The 19,387-nt window shown below is 36.6% G+C and overlaps 1 protein-coding gene and 1 pseudogene across 4 annotated transcripts in view; both read right to left on the bottom strand.

The window, feature by feature from the left end:
* FAF1 (Fas associated factor 1) overlaps positions 1-19,387 on the bottom strand; it is a 484,187-nt gene that overhangs the window by 142,409 nt on the left and 322,391 nt on the right. For all 4 annotated transcript variants that reach the window (XM_008699225.2, XM_040627323.1, XM_040627324.1 and 1 more), the window contains 4 exons: positions 11,338-11,433; positions 3,894-4,020; positions 2,842-2,905; positions 1,785-1,866 (listed from right to left, as the gene is read on the bottom strand). In XM_008699225.2, the coding sequence (XP_008697447.1) occupies positions 1,785-1,866; positions 2,842-2,905; positions 3,894-4,020; positions 11,338-11,433 (369 nt within the window). The remainder of the gene's footprint in view (positions 1-1,784; positions 1,867-2,841; positions 2,906-3,893; positions 4,021-11,337; positions 11,434-19,387) is intronic.
* Positions 12,059-13,204, bottom strand: LOC103670853 (annotated as a pseudogene).

The raw sequence follows: 19,387 nt of genomic DNA, 5'->3' as shown, positions 1-19,387 counted from the left end.
GGAATGGGAGAAGATATTTGCAAATGACGCTACAGATAAAAGACTGGTATCCAAGATCTACAAAGAACTTCTCAAACTCAATAACAAGAAACAAATAATCAAATCAACAAATGGGCAGAAGATATGAACAGACACTTTTCCAATGATGACATACAAATGGCTAACAGACACATGAAAAAAATGCTCAAAATCATTAGCCATCAGGGAAATTCAAATCAAAACCACACTGAGATACCACTTTACGCCAGTTAGAATGGCAAAAATGGACAAGGCAAGAAACAACAAATGTTGGAGAGGATGTGGAGAAAGGGGATCCCTCTTACACTGTTGGTGGGAATGCAAGTTGGTACAGCCACTTTGGAAAACAGTGTGGAGGTCCCTTAAAAAGTTAAAAATTGAGCTACCCTATGATCCAGCCATTGCACTACTGGGTATTTACCCCAAAGATACAGACGTAGTGAAGAGAAGGGCCATATGCACCCCAATGTTCATAGCAGCGTTGTCCACAATAGCTAAATTGTGGAAGGAGCCGAGATGCCCTTCAACAGATGACTGGATTAAGAAGATGTGGTCCATATATGCAATGGAATATTACTCAGCCATCAGAAAGAACAATTACCCAACATTTGCAGCAACATGGATGGGACTGGAGGAGATTATGCTAAGTGAAATAAGTCAAGCAGAGAAAGACAATTATCATACGGTTTCCCTCATTTATGGAACATAAGAAATAGCAGGAAGATAGGTAAGAGAAGGAAGGGAAGAATGAAGGGGGGTAAACAGAAGGGGGAATGAACCATGAGAGACTATGGACTCTGGGAAACAAACTGAGGGCTTCAGAGGGGAGGGGGGTGGGGGAATGGGATAGGCTGGTGATGGGTAGTAAGGAGGGCACGTATTGCATGGTGCACTGGGTGTTATATGCAAATAATGAATCATAGAACAACATTACATCAAAAACTAAGGATATGCTGTATGGTGACTAACATAACATAATAAAAAATTATTATAAAAATAATAATAATAAAAATTTTTTAAAAATAAATAAATATTTTAAAAAAGTTGACCAGGTAAAGGGCAGAATGAAGGCATTCCTTACAGTGGAGAAGCATGAACAAAGAGTAAGATTATGGGGAAACACAAAAGGTACATCACTGCTAGATTTATTAAGTGTAAGGTAGGGAACGGCAAGAGCTAAAGTTGTGCAGATAGGCAGGATCCAGATTACTGAGGTCTCCACTGCTGGGTCAACATATAAGCAGAGTGACTGCATAGATACTTCTTGCTGAAAATGTGCCTTCTGAAGTCTTGTTATAAATGCCAATCTACTTGACTTAAGATCACAATGCCAATTTCTATATTTTTGTTATCTAAAATGACTTTTGAGATAAAAATATTGCAGTTATTAGATATATACTATTAGATGGAATCATTTTGGGAAAAGACTTAAAGACAAGTCCTTTAGCAAGAACCTGTCAGTCACATTAACTGAAAAGAACATACACAGTAGCCTAGTCCCTTCTAAACATGTCTACCTTTCTTTTCCCCACAAAAAAAAAACTGTTTCAGAGCTTGACAAGGCCATCTACAAGAGCCAGCAATACCCTATTATACTACTGCCCCTCTGAAATGGGCATCTTGGTGATGACTAGGCTGGTAGATGAACCACAAACAAAATCAAGTCTTCAATCTGAAAAAAACAGAAAACATTAAGCATTGCCCAAGGCCTGGTTGTATATCTATCGGTTGCACTTTTTAATCATAAAAGGTAAGATTGCACTTACATCTCGGGCTTTCACATAGAAGGCCTCTTGAAAAGCAGCTTCTAATGAGCCAATAAAAAATACAGGATGACAGTCACCATATCTACAGGAAAAATTATGTCTATTAATTTAAATACATTTCAAATTTAGTTCAAAGTTTCACAAGTCTAATCAGCATCTTTTAAGTAAATGTTGGGACTAATGTCTCCTAACTGTAGACCAAACATTAAAACATTTCTTTAAAGGCTTGGGAATGAACTTCATTAATTCTTAGAATTCTTCTTGGCCTATAGTGATAATATTAAAAGACTGGAGTTTTAAGTACATCTAGCAAATGGATTTAATAAGTACTACAAAACCATGCCATTTATATGTAGCAATTCCTGGTTATCCACTTTCATAAGATTTTCCTTACAGTAACCTTAACTTTCCATTTTATTAGTTCATTTATTCTGGAAGTCCAACAGAGAGGGAAATAATTGTATCTTGCAAAGTTTCCAAATTATATTACATTAGAAAATAGAACTAAAGAGAGATACCATTTACACAAAAATTTAGGGTTAAATATTTAAATCCTCTTTACTTAAACACCTTATAAGAATCTCAAATGCATATAAAACATTTTATATTAGACCCTTAAAAGAAGAAATGTTAATAGTTCCAAAACAAAAATTAAAAGAAAAAATTCACTTACATTTAAAATTTTTAAATTATTTTTCAATTTAATATTATTTTAAAGGATATTTTGTTTACTCTAGGATATACCAAAAATTAGTATCCTATAACCTAGTCCTTTTGGGAATACAGTCAATATATCAATTAGTGACCCATTTATTTTGCTTCCGTAAAGATACAGGGATAAGATGATAAATACATCTCTGAAGTGGCATTAATGGCTTACTAGTTACCTGATATTGAATAGTATGTGTTAAACTATCAGGACTATATAAACTGACAAATTTATCCTTTGAATACTTTACAGAGAAATTAAAGACAATCTATGATTAAAATTGCTCCAGGAAAATCACAGTAGCATTAAGAGAACATCAATTTTATATAGTTAATGTCCTAACCCTACCTTGAAGAAAACTCTGCTGTAAATTGTAATAAGGCATCTCCTTCATTTTCTGCGTTTTCTGGCACTAAAAAACAAACAAAAGAAAAAACAAAAACAAAAAAAACAAAACAAATAGACACAAAAAACAAACCACATAACATCTAATCCCACATATAAGAAATATATTTAATCAATAAAGAGGAAATAAAATTAAAATTTAGCTTCTGTGATATATTTGAGGAGACATTTTAACTTGACATACATTAGAAGATTTCATCAAACCTTAAAAAAGAACCTTGAAAAAATTCCAAGCTCATAAATTTTGGAAAGCCAACTGACACAATCCTGCTAAGCATTTCAAGTATGTGTCAGTCATCAGTTAGGATTTCAGTGTTTTCTAAAATGACATCTTGTGAATAAATTATATAAAAAGGATCTCCAGTTATTTTAAAAATCTCATTTATAAGGAAGATGGTCAATTTTAAGTAAATATCACATCTATTTCTGCCCAACGGAGTTCCCTAACTTCACTGAGTAAATGAGCCATTTAAGGATTTATTTTAACGGTAATTTTGCATATAGTACTGTTTGTGATTCTACAGTATATATCTTGTAAAGTTAAAGAGAAGGAGATGGCACATTTAGTTTACTTTTTTTTTTCCTTCCGAAGGTGGTACCAGTGAATGGAAAAAATAATATTACTATTCTTAAAACTGGTATCTCCACTAAGATGTGGGGAAACAAGTACAGTCACAGAAAATACAGCTATTTGTTTATCAACCTCTAGGTTTAAAGTAAAGAGAAAGACTCATAACTAATTATATACGTGAAACATTAAGTTACACATTCCCTTGCATTTTTAATGAATTTTACTAAAGCACTGGGAATTGTTGAGCTTAATAAAACCAAAACTCAAGAGGCTCTGGTTCTAATGAATAATGTGCCTACTTGCTATATTTTCTCTCTCCAACCTGGAAAGTCAGTAAGAGATTTTTAAGTTCATTGTTCTTCATAAGTTTCTGCAGTAGAAAGTAGAATTATAGAGCTGGACCCAAAGAGCTATTAATACTCACTCATTGGAGATTTTCTCAGGGCAGATGATGCCATGCCGAATACTTCTCCATCATCCACACCAAATTCGGAAGCATCTTCAAAGTCATCTCCATCACTATCACTAACCATATGAACATCGGTGCTTTGCTATTTAAGAAAAGTCCTGATTAGTTTTATATTGACTTTAGGAAATCAAATTCCAAAATAAAAGTTATATAATCAGAGTAGGACATTAGTATTATAATAGTTTTATTAAATAAGAAGCCATTTGCTAGAGTAAAGCTTAATATTTTTCATTTTAAGGCTTACATATATTTGTAAACTTGCTGTGATACCCCAAGACTAAAGGTTAGAACCCAAGGGAAAATGAAGGATGCTTACAAACTCAATGAAGACAGGGACTTTTGTCTGTTTTATCCCTAGAACACAGTACACAATTAAGTGCTCAATAAATATTTGCTCAATAAATGAGGAGATGGGTATAATCAGAGAGGTCAAAGACAAAGCAAGTTATATGAGTCTTTTAAAAAGCTCACAGTAATCTCTATTTCAAACTTGCCACTTCCTTACTGCAATGGTTCTCAAATTTTTCATTAGTGGAATATAGTACACTATCCTCAGTGTTATTGGAGATAACATGAAATATACTATATAAAAGCTCTTTGTAAAGTACAGGCTTATATTAAATATGAGATGTGCTTCTATTCAATAAACACTTATTGAGAATTTACTACATGCTGGGCACTGATAAACATGCTACGTTTATTTTGTTTTTAGCAACATCAGTTGAGATTTAAAGTATTACAATTAAAAACATCAGCTTCAAAATATGAAGTAGGCTGCTGATCTCTAGGTAAGAATGGAATTTCAAAAATACTGAGATCTAAAACATCCAAACTGTGAATACGGACAAATATTTATGCCTTGGATCAGGAGGGGGTCCCAGCAAGGTACCTGGCTAAATGCCTATTTGTACTATGTTTAATAAACAAAGTCTACAAAGACTATTTAATACATGAAATTTCTATCTTTTAAAATATGGCACTATGTACTTAAGCAATGAAAATGGGGAAACTATTTGATCCCGGTCTATGCAGAAGAGCCTAACTTAGAGATAAATATTTGCCAGAAAAGCATTAAGAGGAACTTAGAATCAAAGACTCAAAAAACTTGACTAGAGGAATGTTAGAGCTTAGCTAGTCATAAAAACCATAGATTTTAAGCTAGAAGGGATTTTAAAGATCTTCTTAGCAATGGTTTTTCAGCTTCTTTTCACAGGGTTACCTCTCTCCCCTGGCCCCAAGGCAAAATATGTAAAATTACAGTGCATACAATAGGCAAAAGTAAGGCCACTCTGGTTGATGCAGGGAGAGGGCAATGGGGAGTCTAACGCTCCTCCTGGGCTCGGCCTTTTCTTTCTCATATCCCTTTGATAATTGGGGTACCTTTGAAGGATCTCAGGACACTGTGGAACAATTTTTAAAACTACTGATCTAGCAAGTCTAACAGCTCCAAATGAAGATGCCAAGATATTTAGTCCATTTGACTCAGCTTAGCATTCCCTCCTTGGGCATAACCAAGCACTAATGCCCAGAATTGTAACATTTTCCCTCTTATCTGAAAGAAAGTCTTCCCAGGGGTTTGAACAGAGAAGATAATGAACAAGTACTTATTGGATGAGTAACAATGAATGGACCTTATCCTAAGCAGTCTATCTGCTATTCTGACTGCACCACTATTTCTCACAGATACCTTGGTTCTACTTACGATCCTAATCTTACTTTAGTGTTTTGCTTTGTAGGGCAAGATCTCCTGATTTCAGCAATTCAACAGCTTAAAAATTCAAAAACCCATTCTCATTTCAAAGGAAGGGAGCCTCCTCTACAAAACAACACATCTACTAGGACCACTACTGTGCTTGAATCCCCTCTGTGTTTTCAGGCATGCAAACATCTGGAGCACGAAGTTCCCTGAACTCTGAGGCATAGTTTCTTCAACAGATAAAGGCACAGGGTCTAAAAGGCACACTACATACTCCTGTAGGATACTTAGCCAGGTTCACAGGCTAGCGGAAAGAAACAAAGGTCCAGTATGATGAATCTTGTCACATTCTCTATCAGCTAAGCTATCATGTCAGCTTCACTTAGTCTTGCCTAACACTCACCTTTCCCTTTCAGAAGCACCAGGTTAAGAACGGTTGGAGGACACAGGGAAGAAAAAGAATGGTTCTACATATCATGTTTTTTTCTCACTCCTTTTACCTTACTCCCCCATATCTAGACGCCTTCTCCTAATCCAGTTTTCAATCAAATAATAGCTCCTTTCCAAAACAACAGAACTTTATATCATACTAGATAGTGATTTTAATTTCGTGCCTATGGAACTAACCCATTATTGATTTTATCTTCACGAAGTGTAGAGTTCCCAAATCTCTTAAGATCCAGAAAGCAAAATCCTACACCACCACCACCTTCAAAGGGAGTTATCTAAAAAGCCAATTTTGTTGAAAAAAGTATATTTCAAATATGAATTATTGAAGTATCTGCAAGAATGAGCTACTTAATTATGTATAAGGAACTCCCAATCTCTTCACATTTTCTTATCAGCCATCTAACAGGTTAGGAAAAGCTTTTTCTAAAAAATGAGATAAACAATCTTTTTTTCATTAATGTTTGCTGATGAGAATACATAATCTCTTGGTTCAGCCATGGCAGCCTTAAAATTCTTTGAATCCAGAGAAGTTATTTACTCAGAATTTGAAAAACAGCTAAAAAAAATTCATGATTCTATTTCGGCTGTTTATCGGCATTCATTTATTCCTATTATCATTTAACAAACATTTACAAACCCCTAGTAAATGCCACACTGCCTGGACCTGTGTGAAAGATACAGTCTATACTCTCTTAAGGAACACTATATAATATATACAGATAATTATAATATCTAGTGATAAGTGCTATGACAGGTTAAGTTCAGAGAACATTTAATGCATGGGGAATGGTAAAAATCAGAGCAAACTTCCTAGAAGAGAAAGAACCAAACTGTTTGAGACAAAATTTAGACTCATATATACTCGGCACTAAGGCAAGCTTATAACCGAAGCAGATGTTCCTTCCACCAACTACTTATCAAAGCAACAGGTTAAAAGTTAGGGATACAGAGATAGATAACACACGGTTCAGGCCTTCAAGAAATTCCCATTCTAAAGGAAGACATAAAAATATACTTATTTGAGGGGAGGGGGTGGGGGACTGGGATAGGCCGGTGATGGGTATTAAGGAGGGCACACATTGCATGGTGCACTGGGTGTTACACACAAATAATGAATCACGGAACACTACATCAAAAACTAAGGATATACCGTATGGTGACTAACATAACATAATAAAAATTATTATTAAAAAATATATTTATTTGAATAGTCAAAAGGAAAGGGTCATAAAAATCACAATATATCAGTTCATTCGGGACAGTTTCAAAGAACAGTAGGTCCCTCAGTGATTAGAACGAACAGTTTTTGGCTTGGATTGACAGTGATCATTAATATGGGTGAGGAACTAGGTTTCTGGGGAGATAAATGGTAAGTTCAGTTTTGTACAGAGTGAATCTGCAGTGGGCATTCAGAAGGAAGTGTTCAGAAGTAACCCGATTACTATTTAGCTTGTATGCCAGTGGTGCAATACCACATACTAACAGTAGGACCACAGCAGACAAGCTAAATACTTGTCTCACCAAGTTTTAGAAATTGAAATACAAATTTTTGGCAATTATCTGTGTTCAATTTCATTTTATTAGGTCTAAGATCTTTATGCAAAGACTTTGCTTTGTTCACAGCCATATTCCTGACACTTAGATCAGTACCAGGCATGGACGGGCATGCAATCAGAACTTACTGAATGAATACTGAATGAATCTTTTCTATCACTTGAACCAAAACCTAGGTATCATTCTTATCGCTTCCTTTTCTTCCTCCCACAGATCCTATCAGTCACCAGTTCTATTGATTCTCCCTCCAAAATACTTCCTGAACCCATATCCTTCTCTATTTTGACAAATGATGTTCTAGTTCGGGATCTCATTATCCTTTAACTGTGCGAGTACAACAGATTCATATCTGATTTCTCTGCCTCCAGTCTTGCTTCCCTTACATCTAGCTTCTGCACAGCAGCAAAGTACTCTTCTCTAAAATGTGTATTTGGGGAAAGAAAATCATTTGTCACTTAAAAGCCTTCTATGGCTGCCCACAGTTCAAGTTCCCAACTTGACCTGTAAGACCTATTCACCTTCACCTCATCTCTTATCTTTGTCTCCCACTTTATTTTGCATGAACACCAAGCTGCACTCATCTCTGTGCATATACTAAATCAGATCATGCTGTTTCCTTTGAATGAAATCCTATTTCCATGTTTCTTCATTTGGCTGACTGTGCCTCATTCTTCATAAGTTGATTTGGATATAAATTCCTATAGTCTTTCTTCCTCCTCTTCCCCCCAATTTTTTCTCTTCCTCCTCCCCCTCCCCTTCTTCTTCTTTTTAAAAAAATACTCACTCACCAATATTTATTTTGTGGTTGGTATGTGCCAGGTACTACACTAGGTGTTAGGGCTACAGAGGTGCATAAGGCAGACACGGCTTTTGCTTGCATAAGGGTTATGCCTTCAACTCCCACATTTGTGCCCTCGTACCTTGTGCTTGCTCAATTTTATCATTATATAATATGAAACTACCAGTTTATATTCATCTGACTGGCACATAGTGAGCATTCAACAGATGTTTCCTTAACTGAAGTTATTATCTAATTAACTAGCATCTACTACATTTGAAGTTTTGTTTTGTTTTAATTCTTGGGGCATTCCCCTTTCTCTTCCACTATTAACTGAGGATTGGACAATTCTCAAGAAGCCTAGGTCCATGGGTCCCTACCCTGTCCCACCCAAGCAGCTGGAGAAAGGAGAAGGTATTAGCTAGGAACCCAGATAGGGAAAGATCATTAAAAGGGGACTCAGGAGCAAGGGAAGTTGCAGGACCAGAAGGAGGATGTAAGAAACAAAAGATCCGTAGCTAGAGGACACAGAACTATAATCCATAAAATTCAAAGCTTAAACTTAACTACTGGTCTCAAATATCTTCTTCCTAACTCAAGGCTTCAGACAATCAATAGAAAAATGGTAATTGTCCTGAAACCTGAAATCATGTAGCAGAAGGGTTAAAAGGAGAAAAAAAAAAAAAAAAAAAAAAAAAAGCAGAACCACTGGGTGGAAGCTACAAGGACACAGGTTCCAGTTTAATGTAAGGAATATATCAACAGACAGAGCTGCTCAACAATGGGACTGGCTGCCTTGTTATTGGAGATAAAACAGTCTATTTTGAGGGGATATTTTGAGTGAGTTCTTTTAGCATACAGACTGTGGTCCTAATGATGGGCACCCAGAAGACATTAAATGCTTAAATGAATGAGGGATGAATGGATAGAAGAGCGGAAATCAAATTTTAAAAAGCCCTTCCAGCTGTGTAACTCCATGACAGCATGAAAGCCCCAGTCACACTTGCCCATTTCTCATCAGCCCCCGAAAAAGGTGATATTTACAGCTAGCCAGGGAAGGAAAAATAACGGTTTCATCCCAGATAATCACATTTTAGGATGTTCCCAAGGCTGTGGCTCTTTTAGTTTAGCAAAGCCTCCCAACTCCACTCTACCTTCTTGTCTAACCTAAAGAGTATTCCAGCCTCATAAACACTCTTTNNTACTCTATAGTACTGACTTCTTTTTGCTGAAGGGACCACCCAAATACATATAATGGTGAGAGTGAGAGAAGGAAATAAAATGAAGTGAAACAGATATCTGTCACCTTTCAGAGCACAGAATTAAAAGTTTTGGGTGGAGTTAGATGGCCGCCTTTTAATGTAGCAGATTTAGCCATTACAGGGTTGAAGCACAACCTACTTTAGCATTAGAAACACAATGACACACTAGAAAGAAGTATTTCAATAAATTATTTCTGGTAGTTTCTGCCAAGCAGTGAAACTCAATATCATGTTTTCTTTCATGAGGATTAGTGAGATAAAATGCTGAATAAAATGGTGTGGGCTCTTTAAAGGAAATCAACATTTTTAGAGCCCTAAGAAACCAGTACAGTAATATTTGTAGCAGGGGAAAACCCTTTTTTCTTTGTGGATTTCTAAAAAAATGTAAACACCAGAATTGCAAATTATCATTTTCACAGGATGATCATGGACTAGAATGTAACTTATGCAGTCCCATTTCTCTTTCACGTATTTAAGTGATATAAATATATATTCAGAGGATGGCTGGAGAGGTCCTGTGGCAGCTTCCATAATGAGTGTCCAAAATACAGTCAGTTTATTGGGGCGCCTGGGTGGCACAGCGGTTGGGTGTCTGCCTTTGGCTCGGCGTGATCCCGGCGTTACGGGATCGAGCCCCACATCAGGCTCCTCTGCTATGAGCCTGCTTCTTCCTCTCCCACTCCCCCTGCTTGTGTTCCCTCTCTCGCTGGCTGTCTCTATCTCTGTCGAATACATAAATAAAATCTTTAAAAAAAAATACAGTCAGTTTAAATAAAAATTCACAACCATATTTTATGTAGAATGTAAATGGAAAAAAGTTTTATTGGACAGAAAAACACTGAGGTGAATAACGTGTTTCTGTGCTATTTAGTTATGACCTCTGTCACATACACTTTTTAAGTCATGGTGATGACTTTTCTTTAGCACACAGTAGGAGCTCAATAAATGCTTTTTAACAGATACATTGTAATGTCCAAGCTCTCTCTCCCATTCCCTTATAATCAAAGTCATCATAGTTGGACTTGGGTCTTATTTGTAGCCATGGAAAAGATACTGCCTTTTAACATTGTTCAGACCCACAAAGACACACACAGGTACATCCCATACACAACCATGTTCAATCTTATCTGTTCTTCTTCTCTGTTCCTATAGCACTCTGTGTGCTATCACTGCTTTTATTACAGTTTGCCATTATTATTAGTTCATTAATCTGTCACCTTTGATTCTGAGCACCTTGGTGTAGATACACTGTTATTCATCTTTGTTACTTAGTATCAAGCACAATACCGGCCTCATAGAAGGTACTCCAACTCAATGAGTTAAAGGACCTTCAGGATCAGTCTTGATAAATGTACTCAATTATACAGTTGGCAACGAAGAAAATCCTTTGTCAACCTGTCAATTCTAAGTAAAACTCATTTCAACCAATCCACCTGAATTCTGTCTGTTGAAACATGAAACTTATTGACCAAGAAGGAGCACATTAGCAATAAACTCGCATGAAAAGTTTCTGCCTTCAAGAATTTACTGAGATTTTATTCACGCTACATTAACTTTATCTATTCACTGCTGTGGAGATAAAAAAAAAAAGAGTAGGAAGTGGGCAGGTAGGTGAGGACAGGCCTCCTATTCACTGAAAAGCTTGGCAAATGGGCTTACCTCTTCGGACTGCTCCCGGGTCTGCACAGGTGAAGATCTTCTGCCTACTGTAAGTCGATGGCAGGGATAAGACAGCCCTGATTCAGCAAGACACATCTGCAAAAAGAAAAATCCACCATTCGTAAACAAAATGAGTCCATGTCTCACAAAAGCCCCCTGTGATATTTTCTAGATTTCTTTTTTTTAAAGATTTTGAGAGAGAGAGAGCATTTGCACATGAGCAGACGGAGGGGCAGAGGCGAGGGAGAAGCGGGCTCCCTACTGAGCAGGGAGCCAGCCCATGGGGCTCTATCCCAGGACCCTAGGATCATGACCTGAGCCAAAGGCAGACACTTACAAGACTGAGCCACCCACTTGCCCCAATATTTTCCAGATTTCTGAAGTTAGATTAGAAAGTTCACTCTAGTAGCCCAGGTATTATGTTACCAGGAAGCCTCTGAAAATCCGAAAATTTTCCATATATGGCATATTACAATAGTCAAGGCTATTTTTTTTTTTTTCGCTTAAATAACAGAAATTTATTTTCTCACAGTCCTGGAGGTCGAAAGTCTGAGATCAAGATGTAGGGAGGGTTGGTTTCTTTTTTTTCTCTAATCTGCTATTTTTTAAATTTTATTAAGTTTTTCTGAAAAAATTTTACTTATTTGAGAGTGAGTGAGAGAGAGAGCAGGAGTCGGGGCGGGGGGGGGGGGGGGNNNGGCAATGGGAGAGGGAGAAGCAGACTCCTGAGATCACGACCTGAGCTGAAGGCAGACACCTAACCAACTGAGCTACCCAGGCACCCCTCTTTTATTTTTAATATTTATTTTTTTTCTAGTTAGAAACATTTCATTTAAATGTGCCAGATAAAACCCCACATTTTCAGACCACAGAATGTTAATACATTCAACAAAAATTTATGTTATCTTATTGCTGTGAATTTACAGAGTTATAATCCAGATCCATTTTGACTGGATGATTGAAATAATCTTCCTAGGTTAGGCTTTACAGACATCACGAATCCCTTATAATCATGTAAACGAAATAACTTTTCCCTAAAAGGTGAACTTGAGAACTTCACTCTTTCAGGACTTGCACTTCTTTGCAGACTTCCTGATGGGGAATGACTTCTTTTTGGAGGTGGAGATCTGGACTTTGGCTGCTTCTTGGTAGTGAAACAGACCTGGATCTTGACCTTGACCTCAGCGGGGATCTTGACTCTTTTATAGAACCAGACCTAGATCTTCTGTGTGAAGCTGATCTTGAAAAAGACACAGATCTTGATGGTCAAGGAAAGGCTGATCTTGACCTCCTTTCCCTGCTCCTGCTACATGAGCAAGAGTATCGCCTACCTCTGGATCTTAAATGTGATCTAGACTGTGACCTGCTTCTCCTCTGCAGGCTGCAACAATGACAATCATAAGCATAATGTCCCTTTTCGCCACACTCATAGCATTTATCACTGGGATCAAAGGAACATTGGGCAGGTGGTCTACTAATACCAGATGTCCAACGTGTGTCTATTGATAATTCAACTCTCACTCAGGAACCACAAATCACTCTCCCATCCAGGCCTCGCACTGCATCTTCTGCATGTCTAGGATCTTCAAATTCCACAAAGGCAAATCCTGGGGGATTTTTCACAATCCACACATTTCTTAAGGGACCATAATAACTGATAGCCCTTTCTAACTCTCCTCTGCTGACACTGGTTCCCAGATTACCAACATACACCTTGGTTTTCTCCTCCATACCACCTGAAAGCTGATACGATGCCTGGCCTGCTTGCAGTGCCCAGGCAGTGAGTAATACAAAAGCTGCAACACTGACTCAATCATCAATGGTCCCGGCGGTCTTAAGTTTTTATTTTAATTCCAGCACAGTCAACATATACAGTGTTGTATTAATTTTAGGTGTACAACAAAGTGATTCAACAATTCCATATATCACCCAGTGCTTATCACAGTAAGTACACTCCTAATCCCCATCACCTATTTCACCCATCCCCCCATCCACCTCCCCTCTGATAACCATCAGTTTGTTCTCTATCACTAAGAGTCTGTTTCTTGGTTTGTCTATTTTTTCTTCTCATTTGTTTCTTAAATTCCACATATGAGTGAAATCATATGGTATGTCTTTCTCTGACTGACTTATTTCACTTAGCATGTAGCTCCATCCATGTCAGTGCAAATGGCAAGATTTCATTCTCTTTTATGGCTGAATAATAGTTCATTGTATATATATGCCACCTCTTCTTTATCCACTCATCGATCAATGGACACTTGGGCTGCTTCCATAATTTGGCTATTGTAAATAATGCTGCTATAAACATTGGGGTGCATGTATCTCTTTGAATTAGTATTTTTGTATTCTTTGGGTAAATACCCAGTTGGGCAATTGCTGGATCCTAGCGTAGTTCTATTTTTAACTTTTTAAGGAAACTTTATATTGTTTTCCAGACTGGCTGCACCAGCTTGCATTCCCACCAACAGTGCAAGAGGGTTCCCCTTTCTCCATATCCTCACCAACACTTGTTGTTTCTTGTGTTTTAGATCTTAGCTATTCTGACAGGTGTGAGATGATCTCTCATTGTGGTTTGCATTCTCATTTCCCTGATGATGAGTGATGCTGAGCATCTTTTCATGTGTCTGTCGGCGATTTGAATGTCTTCTTTGGAGAAATGTCTGTTCATGTCTTCTGCCCATTTTTTAATTGGATTATTTGTTTTTGGGGTGTTGAGCTGTATTAAGTTCTTTATATGTTTTGGATACTAATCCTTTATTGGATATGTCATTTGAAAATACCTTCTCCCCTTCAGTAGGTTGCCTTTTAATTTTGTTGATTATTTCCTTTGCTCTGTAGAAGCTTTTTATTTTGATGTAGTCTAAAGTTTATTTTCAGTAAAGGCTATTTTTCATAAGACAGAAGACTAGTGCTCCAGGAAACTGTAACAGGCCTAAAATAAAGATAATCATATATGTATATCCACACCCCCCCCACCACCAGTGTGTCTGTTACTTTTCCAATTAGAATAACACTTCAGTTTACTAATTCCCAGGGAAGCACTCTGTAAATCTTTTTTGAAGGATACCCTGGAATAGTGCTTGCTGAAGGCATTAAAAAGAAAAGTTTCTACAGATGGTAACAATGTCATTTATATTTTAATCATATTAATCCACAATATCAGATTGTTATAGTTTGGGAATCTACAATCTATGTAAAGCACCTAGCACAGTACCTGGCACACATTCAGTTAACAAGGTTAATTTTTATTACCATTATGATTTATTACCCAAAGAATCTGCCTAGTTTAGCCAACACAATTAAAGCCAAATATATTTACTTCTACTGAAGTTTTTAGTGGGTCAGATATTAAATAACTAATTTGAGGTTTAAATTAAATTTGGGAAAATGTGAGCAAATATGAGTACATATCACTTTTGTCTATCTAAAGGAATTAAAACAATATTAAATAGCTAAAAGAGGGTGTTTTTCTTTGGTGTTCATGAAATGACCATTTGTGTATTTAATGTAATGATGATATCATGTTTTCTGTATTATTATTATTAGAAATAAAATAGTGTCTCCATTAGCACACTGAAAACACTTTTAGTAACTTTTGGGGAGGTGTGAATTAAATTGATATATGAGGAAACCCAAATATCTGTAAATTCATAGAGACCAACCAAGGACACAATAGTGGGTTGGTCATAACTACAATTCAAACATGTGTTATAATCAAGCTAATTATCTGAAGACAAATATTGGAATGAAAAAAGGCAAATGTCACATGAATACATAGGTATTTTCAATCATGTGAGGTGTGTTCTGTCATATAGATTATACTGATAAAAATTATTTGTATTTTGATAATTTTTTCTTTAGTCTGGTTAGAGGTTTTTAAAAATTTTTTTTTAAATTGGGGTATAACCTTTGCCACTTTAATCATTTAATTTTATTTATGTTTTAAAGTAATTGTTATGTCCGATGTGGGGCTCGAACTCACCACCCTGCAATCAAGAGTCCCATGCTCTACTAACTGAGCCAGCCAGGTGCCCCGTGGTTAGAGGTTTTTGTTAGTTTGTTTTGGCATTGTCTCTTACAAATGCTAGAAAACCTGATTAATAATAATAAATTTTAAGAGCAAAACCATTATCAATCCTGTCATTCTATTCAGTCGTATTCATCAACATTTGTCACAATTGGCTCAATTTATTTTATTTCAGTACAAACAAAAGCAAAGCTAATTTGGATAAGAAACACAGGCTAAATTTCAAGTCATGTTACTTTCACAATATTTTTCATTAAAAAAAAAGTCCTCCTCCCCCACCCTAAAATCCTCTGGTAGTGAAACAATAATGATGGTAAATGTGACTGACAATCAGAAGCAGTGTAGTATAATGGAAAGAGACTTGGATCAGGAGCCAGAAAAATCTCAATTCAAGTACTTCCCAGCCTCCTGCACTTCGGGAAATAATTTCTCTATTCTACTCCAGAATTTTCCATTTATTGAGGTGAATAATCCCTGCCTTAAATACCTCAATGGACTTTTGAAAGGGTTAAATGTATTAAGGTAAGTAAAAGCTGGCTTTGAAACTACTAAATAGGCAGAAGACCTGTTATCATTCCGATGATCATTATTTTTAGGACCTGGAGAAAAGAAATGATGATTAGATTCTACTGTGACTACCTCTGCATAACAGCCTAACCATGTGTAAACTAAAAGACATGCTTTAGGAGGAGCTGGAGAAAAGTGCTCATTAGAAGTACACAGTACTACAGATTGGCTGGCTCCTCAATGGGCTCGTCTCCACAGTTTTCAACATTAACCTTCCCCAGAGCCACTAATAATTCCTGAAGAGGAGAGTGGCCAACACTTTCTCCTTAGCCTACAGCTGACAAAGTGGGCCTCTGCATCACCCTATTTCAGATCCCACTAATCACAATACACTGAGGAGTTAAAGGGTCAGAAACTTCTGAGTAACTATATGCCCAGTGTGGATTAAATAGAAGTCTGTCCTAAAGCAACATATATACCAGTTGGAAAGACAAAAGATGCACGTAGGAACAGGCACAGAAAAAGGAATACAAGGGAGTAAAGATGGGGCAGTCTCTGCAGGGCTAGCAACTCCTTGGAAGGGACAATAGTTACACGGACAGTGACTGCAATAATTTAGGGCTAAAGTAAATGTTTGGTGGGACTCATAACCTAAATTTACATAAGAGATGTGAAGTCAAAAGGCTGAAGTTCTAGGCTGGCTGGAATCACTCAACTGTCCAATGACTATGGACAAAAATCACTTAGAATTTCTGTATTTCAGCTTTCTTATTTAGAGAAAGAATGGTATAATAGAATCTGTCCTTAATTTACAAAATAGGGTAATACAATCTGTTCTCTCTCACAGAGTTGGTATGAAGATCCAATGAGATTGAGATAATGTATGTGAAACCAAATTGTTATAGAATTTTAAATGATCGATACTATTATCACTGGGGTATTTATTTTGCAAGGAATTGGAAAAAAAGATTAGGGCTGCAGGTTTATTTGACTTTATCATTGAAGGGGATTACCTTAAAATTTTAAATTTGCATACATTATAATAGTTAATTAACCTATACATAATGGTAATCTCTCAATCACAAGATTGCTTTAACCTAATATAATGAAGAACTGTGACTCATTTGCAAAATTTATTTCAAGGCTTTATTCAGTTTTTTTCCTGCCCATATTAGACTGTAATTCTCTGACTCTCCATCATCGCAGATGCAGAGATTCAAAACAGACTCACAAATTCAAAATGAAGTCAAGCCAAAATTCCTTTATTATTTAATTCTATACCTTTAAATAAATAAAGCACATCTGAGAGTATAATCTTCTGAATGCTTAGGGATGGGGAAAGGCTGGGCTAAAAGAATTTTCATGCCTAAAAATCTCACTGGCTATTATATGTATTAAATGGGTCGTGGGTTTAATTAAATTAACCTATTATATATATATAAAACACACACACATATATAATATATATAAATGGGTTATGTTGTTGAAAGGCATGGGAGTTATACATATATATTTATTTATGAAGACTTCCTTTTCTTAAAGAGTAATTTTAGGTTTACAACAAAATTGAGAAGAAAGTAGAGATTTCTCCTATACTCCCTGCCCCCAAACAGGCACAGTCAAGGATAAACCTACGTTGACACATCGTAATTATTCAAAGTCCATAGTTTACATTAGGGTTCACTCTTGGTGTTGTACATTTATTATGTTTGGAAAAAGGTATAATGGCATTTATCCATTGTATAATATCATACAGAGTATTTTCATCACTCTAAAAATCCTCTGTGCTCTGACTATTCATCTCCACCTCCCCTCACTGCCCTTGGCAACCACTGATCTTCTTCCTGTCTCCATAGTTTTGTCTTTTCCAGAATGTCATTCCAAATTGGTCTCTTTCAATTAGTAATAGGCATTTAAAGTTCATCCATGTCTTTTCATGGCTTAAAATCTCATTTCTTCTTAGTATCGAATGATATTCCATTATCCGGATGTACCTCAGTTTGTTTATCCATTCACCTACTGAAGGAGGTCTTGGTTGCTTCCAGGTTATGGCAATTATGAATAAAGCTGCTATAAACATCTGCATGTAGGTTTCTGTATGGAACTAAATTTACAACTCCTTTGGGTAAACAGCAAGAAGCACAACTGCTAGATCATATGGTAAGAGTATGTTTAGTTTTCTAAGAAACCACCAAATTGTATTCCAAAATGGCTGTAATACTTTGCATCCCTACCAATAGTGAATGAGAGTTCCCATTGCTCCACAATCTGACCAGCATTTGGTGGTGTCAGTGGTCTGGAATCTGGTCATTTAATAGGTGTTCTTCGTTTGTTTGTTTGTTTGTTTGTTTTGTTTTAAGTGGGGTGTAGGAGCGGAGGAAGAGGGAGAGAATTTTTTTAAAGATTTTATTTATTTGAGAGAGAGACAGAGAGAGCACAAGCTGGGGGAGGGGCAGAGGCAAAGAGACAGGGACAAGCAGACTTCCTGATGCAGGGCTTGATCCCAGGACCCTGAGATCATGACCTCAGCCAGAGTCAGATGCTTAACTGACTGAGCCATCCAGTCACCCCAGGACAGAGAGAATCTTAGGCAGGCTCCATGTCCAGCATGGAGCCTGATGTGGCTCCATTTCACAACCCTGAGATCATGATCTGAGCCAAAATCAAGAGTCAGATGCTTAAAAGACTGAGCTACCCAGGCACCCCTTAATAGGTAGTTTTTAAATTTGCATTTCCCTGATGACATATGATATGGAGCATCTTTTCATATGCTTATTTGCCATCTGTATATCTTTGGTAACAATGTCTGTTAAGGTCTTTGGCTCATTTTTTAATTGGGTTGTTCATTTTCTTATTAAGTTTTAAGAGTTCCTTGTATATTTTAGATAAAGATCCCTTCTCAGATGTATCTTTTGTAGATCTTTTTACCAGTTTGTGGCTTATCTTCTGATTCTCTTGAAAGCAAGGACTTCTAAAGTCTGAGTGTCTTGAGTTCAAATTCACTTCTGGTAGTTATTGTTCTATTATATACTCCAATCAATAGTTCATATTTCAAACCTCAGCTTCTTCTATAAAAATGGGTAATATTTCCTTTCCTAAAAGGCTTTCTGTAAGATAGCTTAAACGAGAATAAATATGCCAAATAGTAGATATCCCATTAGTTAGTAAATACTCTTAAGGGCTATTTGAAGTCTTGTTTTTTCATTTTTTTCTTATAGAAAGTACTTAGTATTTTCTTAGGAACATACTAACTACGCCAATGATTCTCAAAATGTAGTTTATAGACACAGGGTTCTTGAGACCCTTTAAGGGGTTCCACAAGGTCAAAATCATTTTCATAATAATACTTAGATGGTATTTGACTCTTTCACTGCTTTTACACTGATAGTGCAAAAAGCAGTGGTGGGCAAAATTGTTAGGACCTTAGCACAAATCAAGGTAGTAAGAGCAAACTGTGTGAAAGAGTCCACTGCCATGTACTCCCTGTAAAAATGTTGGTTTAACTTAAGAATG

Source organism: Ursus maritimus, unplaced genomic scaffold (genome assembly GCF_017311325.1).
Source record: "Ursus maritimus isolate PB19 unplaced genomic scaffold, ASM1731132v1 scaffold_12, whole genome shotgun sequence".
In the NCBI taxonomy this organism is placed as follows: domain Eukaryota; kingdom Metazoa; phylum Chordata; class Mammalia; order Carnivora; family Ursidae; genus Ursus; species Ursus maritimus.
This window is presented reverse-complemented; position numbering and strand designations above follow the sequence as displayed.